Below are 25,961 nucleotides of genomic sequence, written 5' to 3' on the forward strand. Positions count from 1 at the left end.
GTTCTGCAAGTATTTGATCATAAGCTATATTGGACAAAATTGCTTTGACCTCATTGGGAACATTTCTCGTAAAACCATAAATAGCCTCAAGGTGGCACCAACATTTGATAAAAAGTCAGCACCAGCGTCATCAGGACTCCTCTGGGGAAAATAAGTATTTGTACCAAATTTCATGGTGTTACCGGTGAATGAGGGAGCTGAGCTGAAAGGCAAAGCTTTTGATTTACTGGTCCATCTACATCCCAACCCTCACCTATAGTCATGAGCTCTGGTTAGTGACCGAAAGAATGAGATTGCGTATACAAGCGACCGAAATGAGTTTCCTCTGTGGGGTGGCTTGGCTCAACCTTAGAGATGGGATAAGGAGCTCGGACATCAGGAGGGAGCTTGGAGTACAGCCGCTGCTTCTAGGCGTCAAAAGGGGTCAGTTGAGGTGGTTCGGGCATCTGATCAGGATGCCCCCTGGGCACGTCCCACTGGTAGGAGGCCCTGGGGCAGACCCAGAACACATTGGAGGGATTACATACCTCATCTGGCCTGGAGGAGCTGGAAAGTGTTGCTGGTGAGAGTGATGTCTGGGGCACTTTGCTCAGCCTGCTGTCCCCATGACCCGGTCCCGGATAAGCGGATGAAAATGGATGGATGGATTCACGGAAATACCAAAAATGGCGTTGAATCATGAACGGCTGCACAAATGTGGTGCCAATCCATCCACTAGATGTTTTTTTCCTTATCCATTTCACCTTTAACCAGATAGGCCCTATTAAGATCACAAATATCTTCGGTGGCCAAGACAGTTAGCAGCACATTTAGACACTGGTGGTATTTCATTGGATAAGTGAAAACTATAACTTGCTAGTAGTGCTGGATGCAAAGTTGGGAGATCAGAGTCAGAGTCATTAGGATTTGTCCTTTGGGTACCATGATTAGCCGTCTAAAATTCCACTACAATGGATTTTTTTAGTCTAAGTGGCAGCCATCTGACATTGTCCGCCCACAGAACCACACTGCTAGTGGGTAGGGATTAAAGAAAAAAAAAAGAAAAAAAGAAAGAAAGTACAAAAGACAATGGCATAGGGTTAATTCTTTTTTTATTCAGCACACAGACAGGATGACACCAGTGACCTGGAACGGCAGTAACATTGTGTGATGCCCACATGGACAGGAATGATTAGAGGAATGCTTAAACACTTCATAACTAAACTGGTTTAACTTCTCACACTGGGTCTGAAGAAAGTGTTCTCTACCACAGCTAGGAATCAAAAGCTGTGACTGAACGCAACTACAAACATCTAGTATATTAGATTCATGACAAACAGTAACAGTGCTTCTTAGAGAGAAGACATGAGGCATGGTTGTGAGGAATGATGGCTGGAATGCAGAGCACAAGTCGTGGCCTGGCAGTTCATCATAAATCAGAACCAGGGTGGCTGCTGGTATGAAGCGTCAACATAACCTCACTGACATTAGTCAATGATGCTTTGTCTGAGCCACTCTCAGGACACGACTTTGAAAACATGATAAATGATACAAGAGAATGATGTGTTCAAACCCATCGGGAGCAGAGGGTACTAGAGGGTGCAAATGGGGAAATAATATTAATACAACAGGTTGTGACAACACTGCACTCCTGTTCCCATCCCTCTCCATCTGTGGTAGTTAGAACAATACAGGGTTAGCACACTGCACTTGAGTCAAAGCCACAAGATGGCACCTGAGCACTGAAGTTATCAGGTCTTCACGTGATCATGCCATATAGCTGCAAGTTGGGCAGAAATTTGGTTGTGATCAAACAGCGTGGCAAGCGGGAGATAATGTGCAGTTCTTAGTTTGCAAAGGTCTGACGCACGGCGTTGGCGATGTGCTTGGCGCTGATGCCGAACAGGTCAAGCAACTCTTGGGGCTTGCCGCTGCGGGGAACACTGGACACTGCAAGCCGGGTCACAACGATGCCAGGCTCCTGGCCCACTGCTGACAGCACTGCTTCACCAAGACCACCTGGGAAGAGACAGACCATCAGCACAAAACACCAAAGGATGACATGACAATGCTCTTTTAAGCCTGGTATACACTGTGATTTTGGGCTGTCCCAGACAAATGACGATCGACATGAGAGAAACCTGTCAATATCTTTGGTCATGGCTCTAAAACGGTGGTCCTATATCACACGTGAGAGGTTCATGGAAGGCCAATGTCACGGTTTTGCACTCAAAGGCGGCCTGGGATAAAATTCTGAGTGTCAGAAATTAGGGATGATCATCTCACTGTCTCTCATGTCGCACAGTGTAGCTGCACTAAACTTAAAGACTGCTAAAACCACCACTAGGAAACACTTTTAAACTCACAACTGGGGGCAAACCAGTTAACACACAGTTAATGCAATCATGGCCCCTGGTGTATCCTTTGCCAAGAATAAAAGTCTGCAAACTCTCAAACCTCTATTGTACGTGACTTAAAAAAAACAAACTGCAATAGGACATATAAGCACAACAACAGAAAACAACCCACCCTCCTTGTAGTGGTCCTCCACAGTGATAATCTGTCCCCGTGTGGCTCTGGCACTGGCCACGATGGTAGAGGCATCCAGGGGCTTGATGGTGAATGGGTCAATCACACGGATGTTCTTCCCTGTACGAATTCATTAGGAAATCATTACTTTTAGATGTTTTTTTTAAACCATAGTTGCTGACTGAGGAGCTGTTGACTCCCATCTCCTGAATTATCAAACATCAGTGGTGGATAGCAGTTATAAAATACAGGCCTCAGTACCTATATTCATCCACAAGAGGGCAGTGTGAGTTTACCTTCACTGGCCAGTGTATCAGCAGCAGTGAGGGCCTCGTGCAGAGTGACACCAGCTCCAATCACAGTCACACAATCACTGTCAGACTGGCGCACCACCTGGGGAAGTGGACATTTATTCATATACATTAATTTTTCTAATGTCTATTCCAATCTTGTTTTTTTTAATCTGAATGGTGCACAAGGATTAGCGTGTGTAAAAATCATTGTATTGATTATTACCTTGGCTACGCCCACTTCAAACTTCTCCTCTGGGGAGTAGAGGACTGCAGTGTCTGGTCTACTGGTACGGATGAAACAGACACCCTGAGAATACAGAGTCGAAACATGAGAATGTTACCCTCCCATCATTGTTAAGACAACTTACTGGACAAACTCTACCACAAGGTGGCCTACCAACCTTTGTGTTAGCTGACAGCTCAACAGCTCTCTCTGTGGACACAGCATCACTGGGGTAAAACACAGTACAGGTTGGGATAGCACGGAACATGGCCAAGTCCTCGAGGGCCATCTGGGAGGGACCATCCTCACCTGAAGAAAGAGTAAGATCAGTCAGGGGACGGAGAATGCTCACTCTGCACTGTAACTATAACTACTGACACTTCAGCAGAAAGCTTACCAATGGAGACACCACAGTGGGAGCCTACCAGGTTGACATTTGTCTGAGAGATAGCTCCCATACGGATCTGGTCATAGGCTCTTGAGAAGAAGGCCGCAAATGTGCTGGCAAAGGCAACTGTGCGGTCACGGGTGGCACAGCCAATAGCCACTCCCACCTGCAGCAGCAAGCAAAGACATCAGTAATGTGGGTTAGTCTTAATGACAGTGGATGCGATTAAGCATGGAGGATCAGGTAAACTTGTCACAAGTGATGAGCAGTGGTGAGCGGCCGGGATTATCACGCTAGAGAATGAATAGTAACAGATTATACCAATTTGGAGCAGATTATGGAGGTGAACAGTTAAATGTGAGCCAAGTTTATCCCGCTTTCAAGTTGGGGTTAATCATCTGACTTATGCAACTTTGCAAATGAACATGAGAAAGCAGCATTTAAATCACCCATGAAGATGGAAATATTGCGTACCATGTTCTGTTCAGCGATGAAGCACTCAATGTAGCGGTCAGGGAAGGCCTTCTTGAAGGTCTCGGAGAAGGTGGAGTTTTTGGTGTCTCCATCAAGGGCCACCACTCTCTGGCTTGACTGCCCCAGCCTGGCCAGTGCCAGACCGTACGCACGCCTTGTTGCCATCTGACAGGACAGAGAAGTAAACGGGGTGTAAGCAAAGACAGATTAACAAGCTAATACAACCCTTGAAAAGGCCAAAGGCTGTAAATATGCTAAAAATGACACTGTGAAAAATGGCTTCCAAGTTTTGACCCTCCAGCCAAATGTGTTATAGGTGGAGAAGTGATTATGCACTTGTTAAATTGGTCTTCGTAATGTAATTTTCGTGCCTAAAAACCATGACCAAGGATTTGACCCATCACCCCCAAAACGCACTATAAGTGTAGTATGTATGCCTACTTTTTTCGTAGTTACTGCATTTTTTTTATTTTTCACACACCTTTTCCCCCCTCTACATGAGAACAAAATTGAACCAGGAAATTATGTAACAAGATAGCAAATATGTCCAAAGATTTGATTTAAGTCATAACTCAAATAAGTCCCAAAAAAAAAAAAAAAAAAAAAAAAAAATCAGACCAAAACTTTAGTTACTGTGGTTAGCCTGTGGGGCAGAATACAACACCACAATATTCTACATGCAAGTTAAAAGGTTATCTCGGGCTGATATCAGTATGAGGCAAGGCAACCACCCACTGAGTCAACAAGCAACTTTTGTGCAAAAGCATTTCATTGACTGCTTAAAGGAGCTTTGTACCCATTACATGCTTCAAGTGTCCCCGAAAAAATCTAAATCTGCTCAGATCAAAAATGGAAACCCAAGTGACAGGTTAAAAAAGGTACCTTGTCTCCCTTTTTGTATGCTGGGGGTGAGGGCAGGGAGATGGTGCTAAGGTCTGCAGGTGCTGTGTCGTCTTTGGGCAGCTCAGGGCACAGGGTCTTGTTGGGGACCTGGATCTGAGCCTGCAGGTCCTTCAGGATATCATCCACCCTGTCCTTAGGGATGGGCTTTCCATGCCAGTTATCAAGATCCTCAATATCTACAGCCAAGAGAAGAACACGTGTCATGAATCAGATTCAGAGAAAATAAAATAGTTTAGTAAATCAAATATTTACCAAATAACACTTACTTTTGAGTCCTTTGCCCTTGAATGTCTTGGCAACAATGCAAGTGGGTTTGCCCTTAACCTGCTGGGCCTGCCAGAAAGCTTTGCACAGCTCCTCCACATCATGCCCATCCACAACATACGTGTTCCACCTACACAAACGTGGCTCAGTTTTAACGGCATAGAAACACATTACAACAAATATTAACCCAAAACACAGGCCAAATAAGAAGGTTAAGCATCAAACTTATTAACTGAAGGAAGGGGAGCAGAGACTGAAAAGAATGGCAGTTTGGTGGCCAAAGGGTGGAGAAAATACAGCAAGCATTGAAAAACCTAATGTGCAAGAGGTGGAAGTTTTGCAGTACGATAAGAACAAATAAAACCACAAGTAACTGCTTTTGAACTGATGGATACACCTTACTACTATATTTACATATATAGGACAATTAAAGTTATACTTTTCATGTGTATTCAGAGGCATTTTTTTTAATTAAAAAAGGGTCACAATCACATCAAAAGGTTCTCTAGGAACTTCAATAAAAGCGGAGGAAAGGAGAGTGAGAGTTTGGTACTGACCCGAAGCCTTCACAGCGCTTGCGGTAGGTCTCCATGTCGTGCTTCAGGGGTGCAGCCTCACTCTGACCGAGCCGGTTGACATCCATGATAGCCACCAAGTTGTCCAGCTGGTAGTAGGAGGCAAAGGCCATGGCCTCCCACACTGAGCCCTCTGAACACTCTCCATCACCCATCATGCAGTACACACGGTAACTACAACACAATGTAGAAAGGGGAAATGGGGAAAATGAGTGTTGTTCTCCAAACAATAAACCACACAATGGTTACTACATGATTGATGAAAGCATGCTGAGCTGAGACTTGAGGTGGACTACCCACAGGAAAGTAAAGGTTAGAACCACAAATACTATTATTGCCAATGACTATTAACTAATTCAAACAGATAGGGGCATCCTTGTCAAATTGTTTTGAGTTGCTACCCTCAAAAAGGGACAAATATCATTAAGTATTATTTTTGCTACTGTGAGTATAACTGTTGCAGCAGTACAAGTGCCTTTTGACCTCACAGCAGGCTCCTGTCAGGGAGTGATTTAACACAATTATAACTACACTACTACAGCTTTATCCATTAAACAGATTACAGTGCTTCAGGTACAACTTTAAAAGAAAGCAGTTACTTGCTAGTCAAGGCATTATACTCTTTGTTAAACAAAACTCTTGTTGATTCAACATTGTTTAACAAGAGCGCCGTTTAACAGCATTCAATATGCGTGTCACCTCTACACAAACACTCTAGTAGGAGGAGGATAAAGAACTGATGCCTTGAGGCAACCTACTTTAAATGTAATGCACTCTTTAGACTTGAGAGTGACAACTGTACAAAGTTGTTTCAGATCACCATATAACAGTTTTAAAAAAACAGGATGAATCCAAGTCTTTGAACCTGGCTCTTGTTTTTTTAAATACAAACTTACCTTGATTTGTCAAAGTGTTTGCCAGTGTAGGCCATCCCACAGGCAGCCCCAAGACCCTGTCCCAGAGATCCTGTGGCCACATCAACAAAAGCCAGTTTCTGGTGAACAGGAGAGAGGAAAATAATTAGATACAGAAAGTGACTTGTATATTATATTCTTTTTTCCAAGGAAGCATGAGCATGTAAAACGAACTCAGGATTTTTTTAACTTACTGGTGTGGGGTGGCCCTCCAGGTCACAGTCGAGCTTGCGCAGGTTGAGCAGATCAGACTCCTTTACGAAACCTGCCTCTGCCCAGGCAGCATACAGGACAGGTGCAGCATGACCCTAGAGACGAGGGGTAAAAGAAAAAGTCTTTAAAGACAATGATGATACCAGATCTCAGGTGTGCCGACCAACTGGAGAACAATCGCTCTCATGAATAAAGAAATGTGTGCCAACCTTTGAGAGCACAAAGCGGTCATTGCACTGGTTGCGAGGGTCATCTGCTTTGTAGCGCATGGTGTGGAAGAAGAGCACAGACATGAGCTCTGCTGCGCTGCAGCATGATGTCGGGTGACTGAGGAGAGAAAAGTGGAGAATGTTAGTAACAGTTCACAGAAAAAACACTGTTATTTGAAAAGAAAATTAAATGCACACATCATGCATACATGCATGTGTTGCTGCATTCAAGAATCATCACACTTTATTTCAGTTTGACCATAAGAACAACATATGTACCAACGTCAGTCAATCCAGGAGTCATTCAAGGGATAAATTTGGCAAGCAATGAATCATTAAAAGAGAGCCTCCTGTCTTTTGGGATTAGAAATATCACTCATCAATACACTGTTAATTTGTAACACAATCACATCAGTTATGTTTTTACACTCCAGAGCGCTTATAAAAACTAAAAAAAAGGTACTTGTGAAACTGTTAGTTGCTGCACAGTGGTCTAAGTAATGTAATAGATGTGTTTAGAAATCCCACGTTACTCAACACCATCTCTGCTTCCCTATGTGGGTTAAATTACAAATGGCATAATTTCAACCATGCTGGAACACACACAGAGTTATCTTAATCAAACATACATCATGGTCACTGTTAAATTTCTTAAAAAAACAAAAACAAAACCCAGAGCTCTGTTTACCCCGTGTCCTTCTGTCGAGCGATAACCTGCTGAGAAATAAACTGAAGTAAATTCATAAAAGCCGTGACAAAAACAATCAGTTACTCAAGTGTAATGTCCCATATCCATCAAGTAATAATGGAACAACAGGTGCTGAATGTTGGGCGTCAAAAAACACAAAAACATCCTTTGTTAAAGGAGACAACGGTATCAGAACATCAGCAGGACATTCAGGATGTAATTCACCTATTTCCTTGTGAGTTGACACAAGGAAGTGACAAAAACAGGTTTACCAACAAACATTTCCTTTTTGGAGGTTGCAGTTGCACAAGTAAATAAGCTGAAAATTACGCAATGATGGATTTCTTGGGAGGATGCAATGCAAATACAGTGAAACCGTACTGGTTACCACGGGGACAATCTAGATGCAATGTAGCTGGCCAGGTGATAGACAGGTGCTAAACTGTAGACAAGAAATTTGTGGTGTATAAAAATCATGTTTAATTTCCCTCTGCCGCCACTGTGTTCAGGTTTAGAGTCTGGATGCAATGAAACTAGACGCACAAAGAAAGAATACAAATCTACAAATATGGGTTAAAGGTCTTGTTTTCTGTGACAAGTTTCACTGCAGGAGAAATGTTAGTCCAAAACTGTCCTTCCTGCATTATCCACTCAAACAGAACGTCTAAATATGATGGTATATGTGATAGGCAGGTAATCTAGTGTTAACTTTGAAGAATAAAGGCATTGTTTCAATTGCAGGCGCGTCTGATGAGGTACATTGTGTTTTTAATTGGGGGTGTGTACACAAATGTATAGACAGAATACGAGGAGGGCAAAGGGCAGCAGGTACAGTATAATCTCTGGATTGCATAAACTCTAGTTACACCCCTGTCTACGAGGAAACCCTTAACTATTCCCGCTTGGACCTGGTTCAACCTGTATTCAGTGAGTGTGAAGAGGAAGACATCAGGTTGCCAAAAAGTTTGTCGCAATTCCGGCATGTAGGATGAGGCAACACTACAGGTGCCCTTTTGACCAGCCGTCATACCTGACACAAATTTCCTGCAGGCACTGTAACTGGTATGCATTTGTGTATCTCTCAGGCATTTAGCACACAGCTGCGACTTTAAAATGAGAGCGACATGCCGACCACGAGATTCACCCTTTGGTATCATCATGTGGTTGCTTGTTAGCTAGCTAGCAGAAACATGTCGACGCTAACGACAAAGTTTAACATAGCAGTTTTGCTAGCAGCATAACCAAGTTGTCACAGAGCATAAATTCCCAGCTAGGCTGCACCTACTGTAACATGAGACACCTCAACTGTAGACACAGACGCTGCCATTTGTTTTCATTTACGGCACAAATTGTTAGCTTATGCTACTTTTAGCGTAGAAACTTAACTCACGTATTATCTTAAAACGTTTACGTAGCCGTTAACGGAATTACTTGCTAGCTGGCTGCTGTGGCGACGCTTTCCACCGCGTGAAGATAATCTGCAGCACGTGCACCCGGGGGCCCGCAGGTGAAACGTGCGTCAGCTTCAGTTACGTTACATCACATTACATAATTATTCCTTGTGTAGCCGTGTGTTTTTTTATTATTAATATAACTCTGAATAACTTACCCAGAGTTAGAGGCGCACGTCGCCTTGATGGAGTTGATCCTGAGCTTATTAGCGACGTCTTTCAGCCCCTGCAGAGTTTTCTCATCGGGTTTGTGGTAACTAGTCATGGTTGCTGGAGTATTTCTTGAGGGTCGCGTCCGCTTGAGAAGTCAAGTTCGGTTATTTCAAGCACACAGCTGCTTCCCGGGGGTCGTAGGTTCAAAGCTGCGCCACGCCGCTGCTAGCTGCCCGGTGCAAGTACAACCGAGGAGAAGGAGGAGGAGGACCGACAGAGAGGAGGGGGATTTATGTGTCCTCGCGCGGCCACTCCCCCCTAATCCGATCATTGGAGGAGCAGTCGTGAGGATATGGTTGCGCAGGACATGCTGCTTTCATAAATCATTTTGAGCTTATTAAAGTTACACATCTGCGGTCACATCGCTCTTATCATTTCCCGTTGTTAATGAGCAAAGCACCAATATTAAACATGGGTCCTAAAACATGATTGCAGGGAGCCACAGTGTGCAGAAGTAATGGTGGTTACATGTTTTTTGTGATATTATGTAATGAGTCAACAGAAACTGCACCCATTACTTTAAACTTAATAAAAATGTGCAATCTTTTCACTGAGGTAACTTCCGGGTTGTCGCAACAGTATGAAGGTAAGGCCTGGAAATATTCATAACTTAATTACTAATATTAATCTGAAAATAACTGTAATGTTTGTGTAATTTGCACACGCTTTGTACTTATATGGACAAAATACCTTGGTGTGCATGTGGTGATTTTCCATGCATGTTTTTTGCATGTCACTGTCTCTTTAAAGCTGTAGCTGGATGGCTGCCAACAGGGAAATGGTGGCAGAATTTGCTCTCTCATCCTTACTCAGGGAAACAAAGGAGAGTTTGTACAGCATGCAACAAGGTTCATGTACTCCCTCATTTCTTATTCCTAAGTCACTGACACTTTGCTTTTTAACCTTAGCTGACTGCATTGGTAAATATCAATCAGAAAAAAATACATTTTCACAATTTTATTGTTTAAAAAATAGGCTCTCATAGTGTAAGAACATGACACAAGCATCCCTAATGCACACATAAGTGCATCTTACAAGGTTTTCTATCAAGGTATGCATTTCATGCAACACAATCACTGTCACCTATCTATACACCAGGCCTGTGTTTTCAAGGAAGTCCAACACTTCCTCATTTTTGCCACCATTTCAAATCTTAGGGTTCAGATATTTCCTCTTCTTTAAGTTCCTGAAATAACATACATGCCATTAGAAGAAAAAAAAACAGCAAATGAGGTTTTTTTGTCTGACAATGCCACTTAGCTTTACCTTGAGTCTCTCCTGGGCCTCAGTCCTCTCCTCGGGAGAGACGGGATCTTTGTCAAGTCGCTCCAGCTGTGGCAGGAGCATCAGTACACTCAGCCGGCAGTCTGTTGTTTCCGCAAGAGGATTCTCAGAGAGGACCAAAGCTCGCAGCGTTTTTGACACGAGTGCAAGGCTTTGCAGGGCATTCTCCTCTACGATTACATTGCCTCTAAAGGAGAGAGACATATGAGATATGTAATCTGAGACAGTTATTTTATTTTTGTGTGTGTGTGTGTGATGTGATCTGTCCTGTTGTGATACCTGACATTGAGATATTGGAGACACTTCATGTTGGAGCTGAGGCCATTCAGAGTATCTAGCTGGTTGTCTCGAAGGTGAAGGGTGGTGAGGCGCTCCAACCTCTCTAAACCCTCCAGATGCTTGATAACATTTTGGGCCTAAATGGAGAGTAAGACTAGTTACAGGCAGTCTGCTGACTGAATCATGGGCATTAAGGCTAGTGTTAATGAATCAACCTCATCAAGTGTGTTGGTGCTACAAATGTTAGTGCTTTTATTTTTTTTTAAGATATTTTTTCGGGCATTTTTAAGCCTTTACTTGATAGGACAGGTAAGTGTGAAGGGGGGAGAGAGAGAGGGAGTGACATGTAGCAAAGGGCCACAGGCTGGAGTCGAACCCGGGCCGCTGCGGCAACAGCCTTGTACATGGGGCGCCTGCTCTACCACTAAGCCACCGACGCCCCGTTAGTGTTTTTAATACCAGATACAATCGCTGCAGGTTGGGAAGGTTGAAGCCATCAGTGGTATCCAACTGGTTTCCCCTCAGCTCTAGAGTTACCAGGTTGGCAAAACAGCCACCTTGGAGACCATTCACTCTCTGAATGCCGTTACCTGCAAGAGAGATTGCAAAATGTCATATCAAAGCCTTTTCAAAATATGCTCTTGGCACCAGATATTAAAAAGAGTTTGTTATAAGCCTGAATGATAATCCCATTTAAGAGGCCTCGCTTTAGGAAACTTTGGAACACCATCAGTCAATATGGTATCATAGAAACACCACTTTTCCTGGCATAAAACCAATACAGCAACCTGTAAGATTGAGGCTCTCCAGCGCAGGCCCCACCAGGCCGTCCAGGCCCGTTAGCCGATTCACTGCCATACTCAGCCACTGCAGGAAGGTCAGCTGAGCGAAAGGTTGCCCTTTGAAGCATGCCACAGCATTATTGTCAACCTACAGTAGAAGAGTTGCATTAAAGATTCACCATCAGTTAAATACTGACAGCCCCAGAGGCGTTCTTTTTTTAAATGAATAAAGAAGAGAGGTGCTTGCCTTCAGCCAGAGCAGCTGAGTCAGAGATGCCAGAGGAGAAAGATCAATGAGGTGGTTGTTGGATACATCCAAGAAACGTAGGTGAGTATAATTGCTGATTGCAGCTATGTCATTCAGTCCTCTGAGGAGTACAGTGACAACAATGGGAAAAAGGGTATTAAATTTAAATACAGCAACAATTAAATAAGGATTACCGGAATTTATAGTTACAGGTCAAAAGAAGCCAATTTTGCCTTACATGTACTTTTGCTCCCTTACTTGTCTTTTAAGTCCACTTTGATAAATGCATGTCCAAGTCCATTTCCTGTTCGGCACAGCAATGAGAGCCCCTGACTTATGGTTTCTTGGGTCAAATGGCAAACCTGTACCTGTAAGAAGGATGACATCAAAGGATTATACTCATCCAAACTGTTGGTGGTGCTAACTCACAGGGAATAAAACTACAGGACCTCATCAATGTTTGTGAATGGAGCACAGCCCAGACACAAGCCTCTCTACATGATAGTGCTTCAAACCCACCCTTGAAACTTTTAGACATAAATTTATAGACAACAATTTATATTTCTATGAGAATAGGTCCTGGTATTCTTTCAGAGGCTGAGCAAATGCATGGGTCTGAAGTGGACTTTTATGTAACTGGAATGCAGCTAATTTGGCTGCATATCAATTTATGTATGAAGTAACTGTGAAATAACATTCCTTAAGTTAACTGATGATCTTGTGTGAAGTAATAACATAAAATCATAGTAACTTGATTATTTGTGAATGGTGAGCAACAGGAGTTCTTGATAAATGCATTCAGTCATGCATTAAATCACCACGAGTCATGCATTAGTCAAGCATTACTCAAGTGTAGGGTTTGAATCCTTATTATGAAACACAAGAAATAATGCTAAATAATGCTAACAGTAAACACCCACAACCTTTACTATTAGGGATGCAACATAATATCAGCCTGTCATCTCTATTGGCCAATATTGGCTTTAAAATGAACTATCAGAATCGGCCTACATGCTTGTTCTTATTTAGCACAATGAATAAATATTACATACACTGAAAAGTATTGTATTTCATGTCTTCATCTGCTGGTGGGCCATCAGGATAAGAGTATGCATGCATAATATGATATTAAGAGCTTTAATCGATATCGAAATTGGTATTGGTTATCAGTCGAACGAGTTTTTATGAATATATATCCCGCTCTCACCCCCCTCCATGGGGATGGTGGTGTGTCTTTGTGTCTTTTCTAGCTCCTCTTTCAGCCTTTGGTATTTGGTATTTCTTGTCTTCCTTCTTCCTGATGTTGCTGTCGCTCGGGATTGCTACATCTATCACCACTGCCTTCTTTTGTTGATTGTCCATCAACACAATGTCCGGTTGGTTAGCCATCACCAGTTTGTCAGTCTGGATCTGGAAGTCCCACAGGATCTTAGCTCAGTCATTTCCAACCACCTTAAGAGGTAGCTTCCATTCTGACTTTGGGACTTCCAGTCCATACTCAGTACAGATGTTCCTGTACGCTCTGCCAGCCACTTGGTCGTGGCGTCTCATGTACGCTCTTCCTGCCTGCATCTAACACCTGCTATTATGTGCTGAACTGTCTCAGGAGCATTTTTGCACAGCCTGCACCTGGGGTCCTTTCTGGTGTGGTAGACCCCTGCTTCTGTTGATCTTGATTACTGCTTCTGTGCTGTCTTTCAGTTTAGCTTTCAGGATTTCTTGATGTTGGCCACTTCTTCAATCTGTCGGTGGCACATGCTGTACAGGACCTTGTCCTTCTGTCATGGTTCATCCTCCTCTTCTGCATTCTCGGGTTTCTGCTGCTTGAGGTATCCACTTAGCAGTTCATCCAGTCCATCTTCCTGATGTATTCCTAAATCTTGGTTGTTTCATCCTGGAAAGCGGCTCTGGCGCTTACAAGTCCTCGGCCTCCCTCATTCAGCTTAGCGTACAGTCTCAGGTTGCTGGACTTGAAACCCTCCATGCATTGTGAGAAGCTTCCTTGTCTTGATATCAGTGGCCTCTATCTCCTCCTTTGGCCAGCTTATTATACCAGTGGGGTATCTGATAACTGGCAGGGTGTGCGTGTTGATGGCTTAGATCTTGTTCTTTCCATTCAGCTCACTTCTCAGGACCTGCCTTACTCTGTGTAGGCATTTGGCTGTGGCTGACTTCCTTGTGGTTCCCATTTGACACATGTTGTCATGTTCTGGGGCCTTGGAGAGAAAGGGATGGGGTTCTGGACCTGACAATAGTTGTGTGACTTTGTTTACCCTACCTGTTTATAACAGTATCCTTTGGTTGTGCACTGTTCTAGTAAAAAATAATTATTAAAACCACAGGAAACTGACCACAACCCATATTCCATGGCTGTGTCAAAAGTCATTAAACACTCCCTACTCACTATACAGTGGACTATATGGTGAATGAGTGATTTCGGACGCAGCCCATGTCACAACTATCTAGAAGTTCTCACTCAGGTACCTTCTCTTCTTCTCCGGCTTCTTCCTGGTGTGTTTCTTCCTCTCCCTCTACATCTGACAACATTGCATCTTCATCCATGTCAGACATCCTGGTGAATATCGCTTGTTTTTACAAAAAGTATCAGGTCCCTGGAGCACACCAATCGGTAGCTAAAAACGGTTAGCTAGTCAAACTGCACCGAGTTTAGAAGGGTTAGCTTAGCTGTTAGCTAACGTTCGTACGTCAGTTACGGGACAGTTACAAGTAGCAAACTTCCTAACTTAATGTAACTATTATAATGATAACAAAGTGTAACAACCAACGGCAACTTGTTAAGTAAACTTATTAAGTAGAAGATAAAGTCAGTGTTGAACCTTTGAGAAAGCTAACTGCGGTTTAGACCTGACCGAACAGAGCACCGCGTCTGCTACTGCTGTTGCCATGGAAACTCGACAGCCGCGACACGAGCGCAGGTGTGTTCAAGACTCATTTGATGGAGAGACACATTTCAGGGACAGACAGATGTCCCGTTAGACAGCTATACAGTTTCTGCAGGCCAAGATGTTGCATTAGAGACCTCATAACAAGAGTTACATATATTCCTCTTTTGTAACCACCGATTTGCAGAAACGCAGCTTTGGAAATTTCAAGTTAAAATGTCGAAATATGAGCTAATGTTCACTGCTTTGCCAAAAAAAAAAAGACAAAGACAAAGACATCAAACATCCATAATGATGAAAGTGTGTTATTCAGAATTAATTTACACAAGCCTGATGAAACACATTCACATTATAGAACAGGTACAGAAATAAAAAATAACTTTCTCCAGAGATAACGTTGATAGATAACATCGTGAATTCATACAAGGTGACAAACTTGAGACACTTTTCACCTTCACACTAGTTTTAGTGTGAGCCTGTCCAGTTCATGAGGCCACAGTCTCCTCTAAAATGTATACACAGTTAATGCCCAGAGAAGTCATTCACTGAATGTCAGGGCATACAGCATTAAATTAAAAAAATCTATGGTGCATAGACAGTAATATTAGAAAATCCCATTTGCTGCCATAAAGATCGACACTGATCTTTCACTTTCCGACAGCAAATGTTTCCCAACCACATAAAGCTTGTTTATCACGCACAAGCTCCGAAGCAAGTGAGAACTCAAAACTGCATCATTCAGGAAGAAAGCAAAAAAGTGCATTCTGTGCAATATCCTGACATCCACTGCTACAGGATCAGTTCATGAGTGTATTACCACCGTTGAGGTAATTATATGTTAAACCAAAAATTAAGAGGTTTATCTAGAGATATCTATATGATGTTAATGGTGAAGTGTGGCGTGCTAGGCTTTGTCGTCGTCCTGTCTGGGTCTGGGAGGTTCAGGGTGAGGGCTCACTCCACTTGCATATTCCGCAACAGAAGCCCCTTTTTCACTCCTCCCTGCAGCATCCTGGCACCGAGACTAGTGCCTGTGATCCCGTCACTGAAGAGAGGAAGAGAATAAAACAGCTTTGAGTCCACACACAAACCTGGACGTAGATAACATCACATCTACCATAGCTGTATATTGTAAGGAGTAAGCAACATGCCTGACTAGCCGCACGATAGCATCCACTTTTTATAAATGATCACCTTGGCACACCCAACAAAAACTGTAAACCTGAAACAGCTATAACACATCAACAAGGAGAGTCTGTTACGTCACTGCTGCTTACATGGGGTTAAATTTCCTCCTCTTAGGATCAGGAGCTTCAGGTCCATCAGCAAGTCTCTGCAAGCAAAACAAAAAAGGGGGAAATGAGAACAAGAGTAACTGCACTCAATTAGCGACAAGCATAATTAGTCTCAGCAACGTTGTCGGACTCCTACAGTTAGACTCTGAGGCTTGACTAACCTCTTTGCCTGCAGATTCCTGCTGGATTCTTCTCTGCTCCAAGTTTTGCTGAGGGCAGAAAAATAAACAAGTGATTGTTGGACATGTGTACAAGAGGACTGTCTTTAGGCTGCACCTTTGTCATTTTAGACACCATTTAGATAACCAATTGTAGCAATTTTTCCAGACAGGAGTGAACAGATATATTTATGATTCATGCAAGGTTTGCAGCAATGTGACATTAGATTCAAACTGTTTGTGTAACCACCTTGTGTAGCTCAGAGAGCTGCTGGTGCCTGATGAGGGCCTCCTTGCTGGGGAACTGCCTCCTACACAGCAGACAGGCCAGTTTAACCCAGTCGGTCATCCTCCCATCTTTCTCGTCTTTGTCGCCTCCTTCTTCTTCGCTGTCAGTTTCTCCACTGTAGGCTGGGACCAGACCCTGCTGCTGAGGAGGGGAACGCTGCACAAATAGGATGCAGGATTAAAGATTGAGAAACAGATAGACAGAGAAATAATGATAGTGTTCTTGAAAAATGTTTTGTAGCATAATCTAACTGTGAACACGTCCTTACTTCTGTGCTTTGTCGGATCTGGTCCAGAAAGATCTGAGGCCGTTCAGACAGCGCACCCTGCAGAACAGGAAAGCAAAATCAGAGAGATTACCAAATCAGTTAATAAAGCCATATCTTATGCAGACTTCGTCTTATAACTTGCACTGAGGCAGGATGAGTGACTGATGGACACTCTCCCCAGTCACTAGGGTGTTTACAGTTGAGCATGTGTGTCTGTGTAAAAACCATGCACCTTTTTCTCCAGAACAGCATAGCCTGCGTCAGCACTAGCGGATTCTCGGCGGTCATCTAGGCGACTGTGTCCAGGTGCCCTCGTGTAACCAGGTGGTAGCGCTGTGGAACCGACAGCAGGGGAGGAGGAGACAGAGCGCATGTTCTCCTTGTGTCTGTTGAGACTCTTAGCCCAGCGCTCCATGTCTTTGGCAATCTATTAATGTAGAGAAAGAGGAAGATTTGAAGTCAATCACACAAGAGTTTGCTGATAACAACACCTTTTGACAATTTAGAACAGCATTGATCAGTTTGAATGAACTGTATTATGTAGTAAGGTTATTTTGTCTACAGAAAGATGTGTTGAATCACATATAATGACATTTAACACCTGTTGCTGTTCTTGTGTCCACTTTTTGGGCAAAGCAAAGCAAAGCTATCAAAAGGTAAATTTAATTTTCTGTGCACATCTGACCGTATTTGAACTTGTATCCAGTACGTAGCGTACCTGTTGAGCCGTTTTATTCTTGGGTTTGTCTTTTTTCTCCTTGCCGCCAGGGGTACCAAACGGTGAGTCTGAAGGGACTCCGCTTGCGCTCGTGGGAGCTCCGTCGGAGTTTGACTGTCCGGCAGCAGCGGGAATGTATGTGTGCTTCTCTCCATCCCAGTACATGTACTGCTGAGTGTGAGGATTGTAGTAGTACTGCAAAAAGGAGGGGCACACAAAACCAGACTGAAATGCTGAAGAAGAGGACACATTCACAACGGTCTTTCAAAAGTGCTGACTTCACACTGAGATTGCAGAACATTCACCACTCTTTACCTGGGAGTTAGGGTCATAGTAGAGGCCTGTGAGTGGGTCGTAATAGTAGCCAGAGCTTTCGTCATACTGGTATGTGGACACATCTGGCACAGCTACAGTCAGAGACACAGGACAGATTATTAAATTTTAATCACATTTAAAAACCTTTAACAGAGGGTTACTGTTAATTAGCAGCAGCAACATGATTTATTTACAGTGTGATAAACACAAAAATTAGCAACTAGCAGTTACACATCTTACGACCATATTGTTTACATTATTTATTATTTTACATCTATTTGTAGTTATTTGTAAAGATGTTCATTCAGTGCGTTTTTGAAGCTAGCGCAGTTCCTAAAGCTGTTTGCATACCCCCTTTGGGGTTGAACACCACAAATAAATTCTAAACCTGTAGGCAATACTGTACACACAAAGCCTTACGGTATTGCTGGAGCTCGTGTTCAGTGCCTGGGGTAGCAGGCTGGCTGGGAGCAGCTGGTTGTGGTTTTCCTACTATCTCAACCTGTGGAGAGACAGAGCTATTAGAAATAGGAAAGTAATGGCATGAAATAATGCAAGAATACAAGAGGCGGTAATATTGTACCTGTGTGACTGGTGTGGTGGTAGCCGTGGTGATGAGAGCAGTCTGTGTATGAGTGAGAGGCTGCTGCACGACTGCTGATCCAGATGTCACTGCCTCAGACGAAATGGCAGCTGCACAGGGGCAAGCGCACACAAGCAGGTGGCTTAAGTTAACTCAAGTTCAGTTCAAATGTATACAGCTATATAGACTGCATAGGTAATATGCTTTATATATTTAACATGTGAGATACAAACCTGGGGCTGCTCCTGCTGTGTAGGCCCCAATCAGAGCGGTTCCTGCACCAGGCAAAGCAGCCACCCTGGCATCTGCCTGGGCCTTGAAAGTTGTGCCATCTAGCCCAGAGTATTCATTTCCTTCCTGGCTGTATGTTACTGCTGCCCCCTGCTGATACACTGCTGTATCTACGCTCTGACCTCCAGCTGATCCATTCTGAGCGGTCTGAGAATGAAAAAGAAACAAAAGAATACAATCATAAATATACAATTTGAAATTAAAGATGTGTTAGACTCTTTGCTGCAGTGATAAGTCATTCAGGTTACCTGTGTGACAGCCCACTGTGCTGCAGCTATAGCTGTGCTGGCCACTGTAGCGGCACTCACTCTGCTGCCGTCCGTCAGGAACACATCACTGGCATAGAAAAAAAGCACAGAGAGGGTTTTGATGAATTCCTGGTGACCAATATTTAGGAACTTTTCTTCGTGAAATGAAACACAAGAATCGCTCTATTTTTTGGCTTTTTATTTGTTTCAGATAATCTCCCCCAAAGCTTTTTCTAATCTGTTTTATTCACATGACCAATTTCAGTTTTAATGTGATGTGGTCATGTACAGTATTAAAAAAGACATGGTTTTATCATTTGTGCAACAGCAATAATGTGGAGTGCTCTTGTGGTTTCTTTGCAGAAAAGTTTGGGTGTGTGCGTGTTTACCGTTTGGAGCCTTTGGCAAACTCCACCACAATTGCCTTTCCGTCAATAGAGAGAGCTGGCTGGAGAGCCTGCAAGATCTGGAGCAGCTGAGAAGCCTCCTGTTGATACAATATACAGAGACCTGTGAGTTAGTGTGAGTGCAAACTGCCTATGTCTGTATGTGTGTTTACAACAAAGTTTATTTCAAAAACAAAAAAGGGACAAATGTTTTGTTTATGGATTGAGCTCATCTGATTACAGTTTTAGTTATAAGTGAAAGACAATTCATCAGTCTAGCTCTTATGTATGTGTGTGTCTGCCTCATCATGTTTCTCACCACTATGGTAGAGAGCTGTAGAAAGGCAAAGCCCCTGTTGAGGTGTGTGTGCTTGTCCTTGATGAGGCGAACATTGGAAGGGGAGAGAGTGGCGAATGGAGCCAAAGCAGACAAGATGGTTTCCACTGACGTATGTGGGCCAAGGTTTCTTAGTATCAGAGCTGGTGTAGGAAAAGAAGGAGAGAATATGATTGTTTAACGCAAGATTTAACAACTCATGTACAAACTAATATTCAGTGTGGTAAAAGCAAGTATCCCATTATGCCCTCTTCTGAGTTTTTAAGCTAGAGCTGGGTAGATGAAATGTTTCAAAACATGATAAAAGTGCAAGTATTTGCTGCAGTGTCCAAAAATTAACTTTGTAGCTCACTAGCCTGGTAGATGACAACTGTGAGCACTGTCATAAACGTCTGACAGCACCCCCACCCCATTAAATGTACTTATGAATCTACATAAACACAAATTTGAAGGTTTCGTAAACCTACTGGATGCTTGATAATTGTAATCAGCTTAAACCTCATCAGACTCCTCACTCTCTACCGCAACCTCTTTTTTGCACACCGGAGGCAAGTGATAGTTTAACAGAGTAGCTAATGTTGCAGTTTTGGGGCACTGTTTGGACGGACACACAAACACATCTATACTAAGCAAGATTTTCCTAAATAACAATGTAAAGAATCCCTCTCAATTAACATTTGCTACCCAATAGAAGTGTGAGGAGGCGTATTTATCTGCAGAAACTCTGCCTATATTTTCTTCTTATTTTGCAGTGTCCAGGACCTTCCTGGGCACAGCGCACAGGTGAAGTCAGGACTATATTAAAAGGTAGCAATCAGTAGAAGCAGCATGCATCCAAGAGGAAGCGATGAAACCCCCCCATAAATATAGCAAGGCGAAATGCCAAGCAGATAAAGCTCGTTCCACAACCAGAGTGAGGCCTGGGTTGGCTTTCATTTTCCAATAATGATACTGTTTACAAACAGCAACTGACAATTCCTGCATCGTATACCTTTAATTGCCTGACCCTGATTTGCCATAATCCATATTACAAACTATTTTTCAAAGGCTACATAGAGTAGATCTTCCTGAAAGGAAGACGAGATTGCCAGGGTGGTAAAAATGTCAAAAGATGGACTTACTGTCATTGGCAACATCTGCTTGCTGTGTAGCCTGTCCTGAGTTGACAGCAGGACCAGAAGAGTGGTAAGGGGCTGGCAAGGGCAATAAGCCTTGGGCCCCCTCCTTCTGAAGACCAATGGGTAAATCCCTCTGCAACTGGGGCAACTTCAGCTCCGCCTCTGGGGAAAGACAACATGCCATTTATGTATTATAACATGGAGTGAATGAGCTTGTGTTATTGTAAAAGGGAGAATGGTTGAGATATTTATAGCAGCTGGGTTAAACTGTACCTGATTTAGGCACACTGCATTTGAAGCACTTCTCTCTCCTTTTGAAGTTTTGCACACCACACTGTTGAAATGTTACATGACTCACAGTTAAGACTTATTAAAAGAATAAGCGACTACAGTGAGTGATATACACGCCTACAATTCACACAACCTTGTTGCAGAGCCAGTCCTCATTGGCACGTGGTTTTGGGTCGCTGTAGTGCATCGACACTCTTTGTCCCAGGATCATCAGCACTCCCTGAAAGAAAAAGAAAGAGAGGGACGGGGAACAAAGAATGATTATCAGCGATAATTAGGCCACACATGCCAGAGAAAGGCCTCATCTCACAAGAGATGAGAGAGAGTGAAAGGGACGAGAGGGAGAGGGGGACAGAGAAAGAGAGAGAGAGTAGAACTGAGACTGAAAGAAAGAGGACACCAGAGAATTGCAACCTTCAGCTTTAGGAAATTGGGACGGACTGAGATGGTGTATGCGTAGTGTGTGTGGGTGTCCATTTTTAAGGACACAATGTGTTTTGTTCAATTGTGTCATCCCTCCCCCCTTAAGGGGAAACCTTTTCACAGTTTTCCACACATCCCATCCCATTGTCACCACCTTCATCCCATAGACAATAGCTCCATCCCAGAGATGTAATAATGGTAGATGACCCAGATATGAAAGGTTCAAAAACAAGAAAATGAAGTACTATATTGGTTCTGATTCAACATACAATAGACCATGTGAGAAATTATATTCACACTGTCACACTACCTCAGAGGTGGACTTAGGAGAGAGAGTGAGAACATGTCACTGGAGAAAGAAGAGACCTCTGTAATAGAGGAGTTTGTATTGGACAATGATGAGCAAATGTGACTGGGAGGGTCCAGATATGAAAACTATGTAGTTAGGCCCCAGACAGACGTCAGCATGATGTAACATGAATTTGCCTGTTTGTGGAATTCTGTATAAGTAGAAAGAAAAGATGAATTTTGCCTCAGAGTATAAAGACCTACCTACCTCAGGGACAACATTATTTCTCCACTGTGTCTGTCTACTGGAATGCGTCATGTGCACATGGCAGGGTATGATGCGACTGTACATTTGTCTTGATATAACCCATGTGTCCCACTGTATGCATGTATATATGTGTATGTGTGTCTGTGTAGGGGAGAGTGACCTGGTTGGTCTCCATCCAGCGGGTGGCCTCCTGTATGACATTAAACTCGACGAAGGCGAATCCTCGGCTCTGACCTGGACACCGCCCAGCGCCATGGTAACCGAACAACAACAACAACAACATAACAACAACGCAGTGAGGGGTTAGTGCTTCATGTCCAGAGGGGGGGGGGGGGGAGAGAGAGAGAGAGAGAGAGAGAGAGAGAGAGAGAGAGAGAGAGAGAGAGAGAGAGAGAGAGAGAGAGAGAGAGAGAGACCCTGTATCAGCACTAATAAAATTAATCCTTGCCTCCTCTCTCCCTTGGAAATAACACACCTGACAGCCAGTCGGAGAGTCGCTGTCAAAGTCTCTGCAAGGGTGGGAGGACGCAATGTCAAGTATCTCAACAGGGTCAAGGAAAGAGAGAGGGAGAGAGGGAGAGAGAGAGAGAGAGAGAGAGAGAGAGAGAGAGAGGGAGAGAGAGCAAGAGAGAGAGAGAGCGAGAGAGAGAATCCTACCCACTCATCAGTTTGAGTCTGAGCTCTTCGGCTTTGATTGATGAAGCACCCAGACACCAACAGAACAGACACACACAAACACGCAAGCACACAGACACACATATCTCTGCTAGTCTGAAAGTCAGAGAGCAGTCTGAGCTAAGTAGCACTGTGGTGGAATGCTCCATAATCTGTCCATGCATTACTATAACTGATTGACAACACATTATACAAAAATATTGAGACTTATATAATTTTTAAACACTGTATAACATGGAGTGCAATCACAACAGATCATCATTTGAACATTCAGAACTCAGAGTGACTTATCCTAAAAACAGAGAAACAGTCATGTGGGGGTGAGAAAGACAGAGCAGTGCGGGGGACTGTAAGTGTGCCCGAGACAGATAGGCACACCTTACAGACAACCAGTGCGTTAGCAAAGGGGGAGGCCAGTGAGACAATGACCTTAATGGAAAAAACCTTTAGAAAAAGACAAGCTTTTCGGAGTGGTATGGATGACGCTCACAGAGCTGAGAGGCAGCTGCAACACTTATATCCCCACACTCACACACTCAAAAATAGCTACAATGACAAACGCCATCAAACGCCTTCTGCTTCCACTGCTCAATTTTCAGTTGACACTGTTAGTTTGTGAGCACTGTTCATCTACTCAGACACATCTCGCTTCAAGATGGATGAGGCAGGAACATGAAAGTTTAAAGGCAAGAGGAGAGCCAAGGCGAAAAGGAAAATTAATGCCATGGAGTGAAGATCTCTAACCTATGGCTGTATGCATGCATTCTTGTCCAATAGGCAAGTATGGAAAGAAGTCTCGTTTGAAGCGTGCATGTATGCTAGCTAGAATTCAGACACCAGCAGACCAAAAAATAAATAAATCAAAGCAGGAATCGCAGCAAAAGCCTCATAGGTTTATAAATATGCATCCTTTGCAGCTATCTATCCTGCTGTCAGAGTATGAGGAAAGACAGTGACGGTAAGAGAGGAGGTAAAGGCAATAGAAGATGCTTATTAATAAAAGAGAGAAAGGACTGCACAGGTAAGGGAGAGTCACCTGAGAGAGCAATGAAGTGAAAGAGCTGGTAATGGATGAGTGTGACACAAAGGGAGGATTAAAAATGGACAGAACGATTAGAAGCAATGGACAAGTCCTCACCTGAAGATTTGTTCCTCATGAGGCGAACCTCTCTTGGCTGGATCCCCTGATCCTGAAGTTGTGCTCGGATCTATGAACACAGGGGCATTATTACCCACTGAAGCCAACTGACAACATGGCCCAAGCATCACACAAACCTGCCCAGGAGACATACCTCATTGGTTGTGGCATTGGGTGGCAGCATACGAAGCATTATGATGTTGCTTGGCCTCTGGTTGTGGTCCAGATCTGCACGATAATCCTGGTCCCTCTGATCCAGCTCCTCAAGGGACAGGTCTGGACCAGCACTCCCACAACTATGCTCCTCTGCCCCCACTGGAAAAGCCTGCACAGAAACAGTCACACATTAGCAACTGATGTTGACAACAAAATAAAGTTATCGCAGCTCAATAAAGAAGACTGCCTGGTTATGGCTCACCCTCCTCTTCACCGCAGCACGCGAGAACCTGTCCTCCTCTCTCTGTCGTGCTGTATTGTATTCCATCTGTTCCGAATGGGCACCACCACGACCCCAGTTGCCATCCCTACCCCCTGAATGAGGGGCACTGTTCTCAGGGAAGCCTCTTCCACCTTTCCCCCGACCTCTTTCATGCGGGCCAGTCAATAACTGCTCAAACTCCCGCCTGGATCCCTCCTCTTCCCTCTGGTGCATGGGAAGGCCGAGATCAGGCTGTGACTGAGAGCACGGGGGCCACAGGAGCCCCTTCCCCTCGCGCCCAATGTCCCCTCGCCCATCTCTCTGGTGAAACCCCGGGCGGTCTTGGAGACGACCGGGCGAGAAGTCACGAACACCAAGTGGTTGCTCTTCACGGCCGTACGGTCTGTCGCCCTCTGCTCTGATGTCATATCCTGCCTCCTCATCCTCTTGGCCATAGCCTCGGTAGTCCATGTCCCGAAAGTTGTGGTCGTTGTGAGTGTTGCCATAGCGACCCATGCGGTCACCTCGCCCACCCCTGTTGACCATAAAAGACAATGTGAGGGACTTGTCAGTGCTTTAGGGTGAAAAGGTGCAAAAATAAAGTTGAACTCACCTCCGCTCATAGTCCATGCTGATCCACTGACTCTGCCCCTGGTCTCTGCCCTGTTCCTATTTGGTTACAGCATTGGATACCCTGGAAGTACACCAACAATTGACTTTTTTCACAGCAGACATTTTGACTTGTGTCAGTAGGAAAAGCACAAGTGAATGGATGAAAGTAAGAATGGCTGAGTTCCATTTACTAGTTAGCCAACATGGACAATACCGGGGTCTCCCCTGAGTAGAATGCAGCTGTCATTAGTGTTATTGAACACACCTGTGCTGCTCCTACTCTGATGTGTCAAAATGTCTGCCGTGCAAAAGGTCTATTTACTCTTTAAAAGATAAGCAATACTGAGGAGAATCAATGCAACCTGTGCTGACTGTCTTTAAGGAACACAGTCAAAACTTAAATGCAACTACTTTACAGGAAAATATCCCAAGTAGTGCCTACTGGGTTGCACTGTAGTGATGTGCAAGTTACAGGTAGCATGGTTTTAATTGTCACCAGGTTGGCTGCATTTTTAAATACTGCACATTTCTCCAACTTTGCCTGATGTCACTGCTTTGTAAGCCACTCAACAACACGCATGAACAGAGGCATAACCGAGCATCACTGAGAAACGTGCGCGAAGCACACGCCAAACTTTACAACCCAAAAAGGAGTATTCAACAATGACGTATGGCGGTCATCTCGGTTAGCCACCAAGCTAACTAGTTTAGCCTGTGCTTGGCTAGCTAGTCCATGCAGAGCCGTTGCCTCCAAAAACCGTCTGTCAGCCGCTGTACACACACCAGCAGCAGTTTTATTTGAAATACGACAAACACTTACCACCGCCACATGTAGCCAACAATAGTCCTTTAAATGTCACGTCGACGCTCAGGTGAGAAGGGTGTTTTATTTTTCAGGGAACCAAGTGTAAAATGGCCACAGCAAGACAACATTTCACAGGGGGCGGGGACAAGTACCCGACTCTGGTGTGTGATTGGCGGTTGGAGAGCGAACACACTAATGTCGACGGTGATTGGACGAGACAGCCAGG

General features: G+C 43.9%; 3 protein-coding genes across 3 annotated transcripts; all 3 read right to left on the bottom strand.

Moving 5' to 3' along the window:
* Positions 1-1,074: 1,074 nt before the first annotated feature.
* tktb (transketolase b) lies at positions 1,075-9,528 on the bottom strand. The gene is made up of 14 exons (XM_050064852.1): positions 9,262-9,528; positions 6,965-7,082; positions 6,737-6,850; positions 6,525-6,622; positions 5,611-5,802; positions 5,056-5,183; positions 4,769-4,965; positions 3,887-4,051; positions 3,422-3,578; positions 3,203-3,333; positions 3,025-3,108; positions 2,805-2,901; positions 2,509-2,628; positions 1,075-1,998 (listed from the first exon to the last, which is right to left on the bottom strand). The coding sequence occupies exons 1-14, from the start codon at positions 9,366-9,368 to the stop codon at positions 1,826-1,828; spliced, it is 1,881 nt and encodes a 626-aa protein (XP_049920809.1). The 5' UTR covers positions 9,369-9,528; the 3' UTR covers positions 1,075-1,825.
* A 730-nt stretch (positions 9,529-10,258) lies between these two features.
* Positions 10,259-14,479, bottom strand: lrrc23 (leucine rich repeat containing 23). The gene is made up of 8 exons (XM_050063903.1): positions 14,393-14,479; positions 12,167-12,276; positions 11,909-12,029; positions 11,668-11,809; positions 11,339-11,469; positions 10,880-11,016; positions 10,583-10,787; positions 10,259-10,502 (listed from the first exon to the last, which is right to left on the bottom strand). Exons 1-8 carry the CDS (start codon positions 14,477-14,479, stop codon positions 10,470-10,472), a joined length of 966 nt encoding a protein of 321 aa, XP_049919860.1. The 3' UTR covers positions 10,259-10,469.
* A 621-nt stretch (positions 14,480-15,100) lies between these two features.
* rbm10 (RNA binding motif protein 10) lies at positions 15,101-25,874 on the bottom strand. The gene is made up of 23 exons (XM_050065198.1): positions 25,751-25,874; positions 24,932-25,012; positions 24,319-24,853; positions 24,055-24,225; positions 23,901-23,970; positions 22,248-22,321; positions 21,242-21,328; positions 21,091-21,151; positions 20,821-20,979; positions 19,682-19,842; positions 19,366-19,463; positions 18,977-19,064; positions 18,671-18,875; positions 18,438-18,547; positions 18,275-18,356; positions 17,855-17,946; positions 17,540-17,734; positions 17,054-17,248; positions 16,822-16,878; positions 16,515-16,709; positions 16,268-16,315; positions 16,089-16,144; positions 15,101-15,856 (listed from the first exon to the last, which is right to left on the bottom strand). The coding sequence occupies exons 2-23, from the start codon at positions 24,946-24,948 to the stop codon at positions 15,766-15,768; spliced, it is 2,847 nt and encodes a 948-aa protein (XP_049921155.1). The 5' UTR covers positions 24,949-25,012; positions 25,751-25,874; the 3' UTR covers positions 15,101-15,765.
* Between the last annotated feature and the right edge of the window lie 87 nt (positions 25,875-25,961).

This window comes from Epinephelus moara, chromosome 16 (assembly GCF_006386435.1).
Source record: "Epinephelus moara isolate mb chromosome 16, YSFRI_EMoa_1.0, whole genome shotgun sequence".
NCBI lineage: Eukaryota > Metazoa > Chordata > Actinopteri > Perciformes > Serranidae > Epinephelus > Epinephelus moara.

Coding starts and splice junctions, on each gene's coding strand:
- tktb (XM_050064852.1), bottom strand. CDS start 9,368: ATGACTAGTTACCACAAACCCGATGAGAAAACTCTGCAGGGGCTGAAA. Junction 3,579..3,886: donor TCATCGCTGAACAGAACATG/GTACGCAATATT, acceptor TTGCTGCTGCAG/GTGGGAGTGGCTATTGGCTG. Junction 2,902..3,024: donor TTGAAGTGGGCGTAGCCAAG/GTAATAATCAAT, acceptor CCACTTCCCCAG/GTGGTGCGCCAGTCTGACAG.
- lrrc23 (XM_050063903.1), bottom strand. CDS start 14,479: ATGTCTGACATGGATGAAGATGCAATGTTGTCAGATGTAGAGGGAGAG. Junction 12,030..12,166: donor AAAGTGGACTTAAAAGACAA/GTAAGGGAGCAA, acceptor TGTACTCCTCAG/AGGACTGAATGACATAGCTG. Junction 11,810..11,908: donor CTCAGCTGCTCTGGCTGAAG/GCAAGCACCTCT, acceptor CTTCTACTGTAG/GTTGACAATAATGCTGTGGC.
- rbm10 (XM_050065198.1), bottom strand. Junction 18,548..18,670: donor CACAGCAGGAGCAGCCCCAG/GTTTGTATCTCA, acceptor GCCCCTGTGCAG/CTGCCATTTCGTCTGAGGCA. Junction 17,249..17,539: donor AGAATAAAACGGCTCAACAG/GTACGCTACGTA, acceptor CTACATTAATAG/ATTGCCAAAGACATGGAGCG.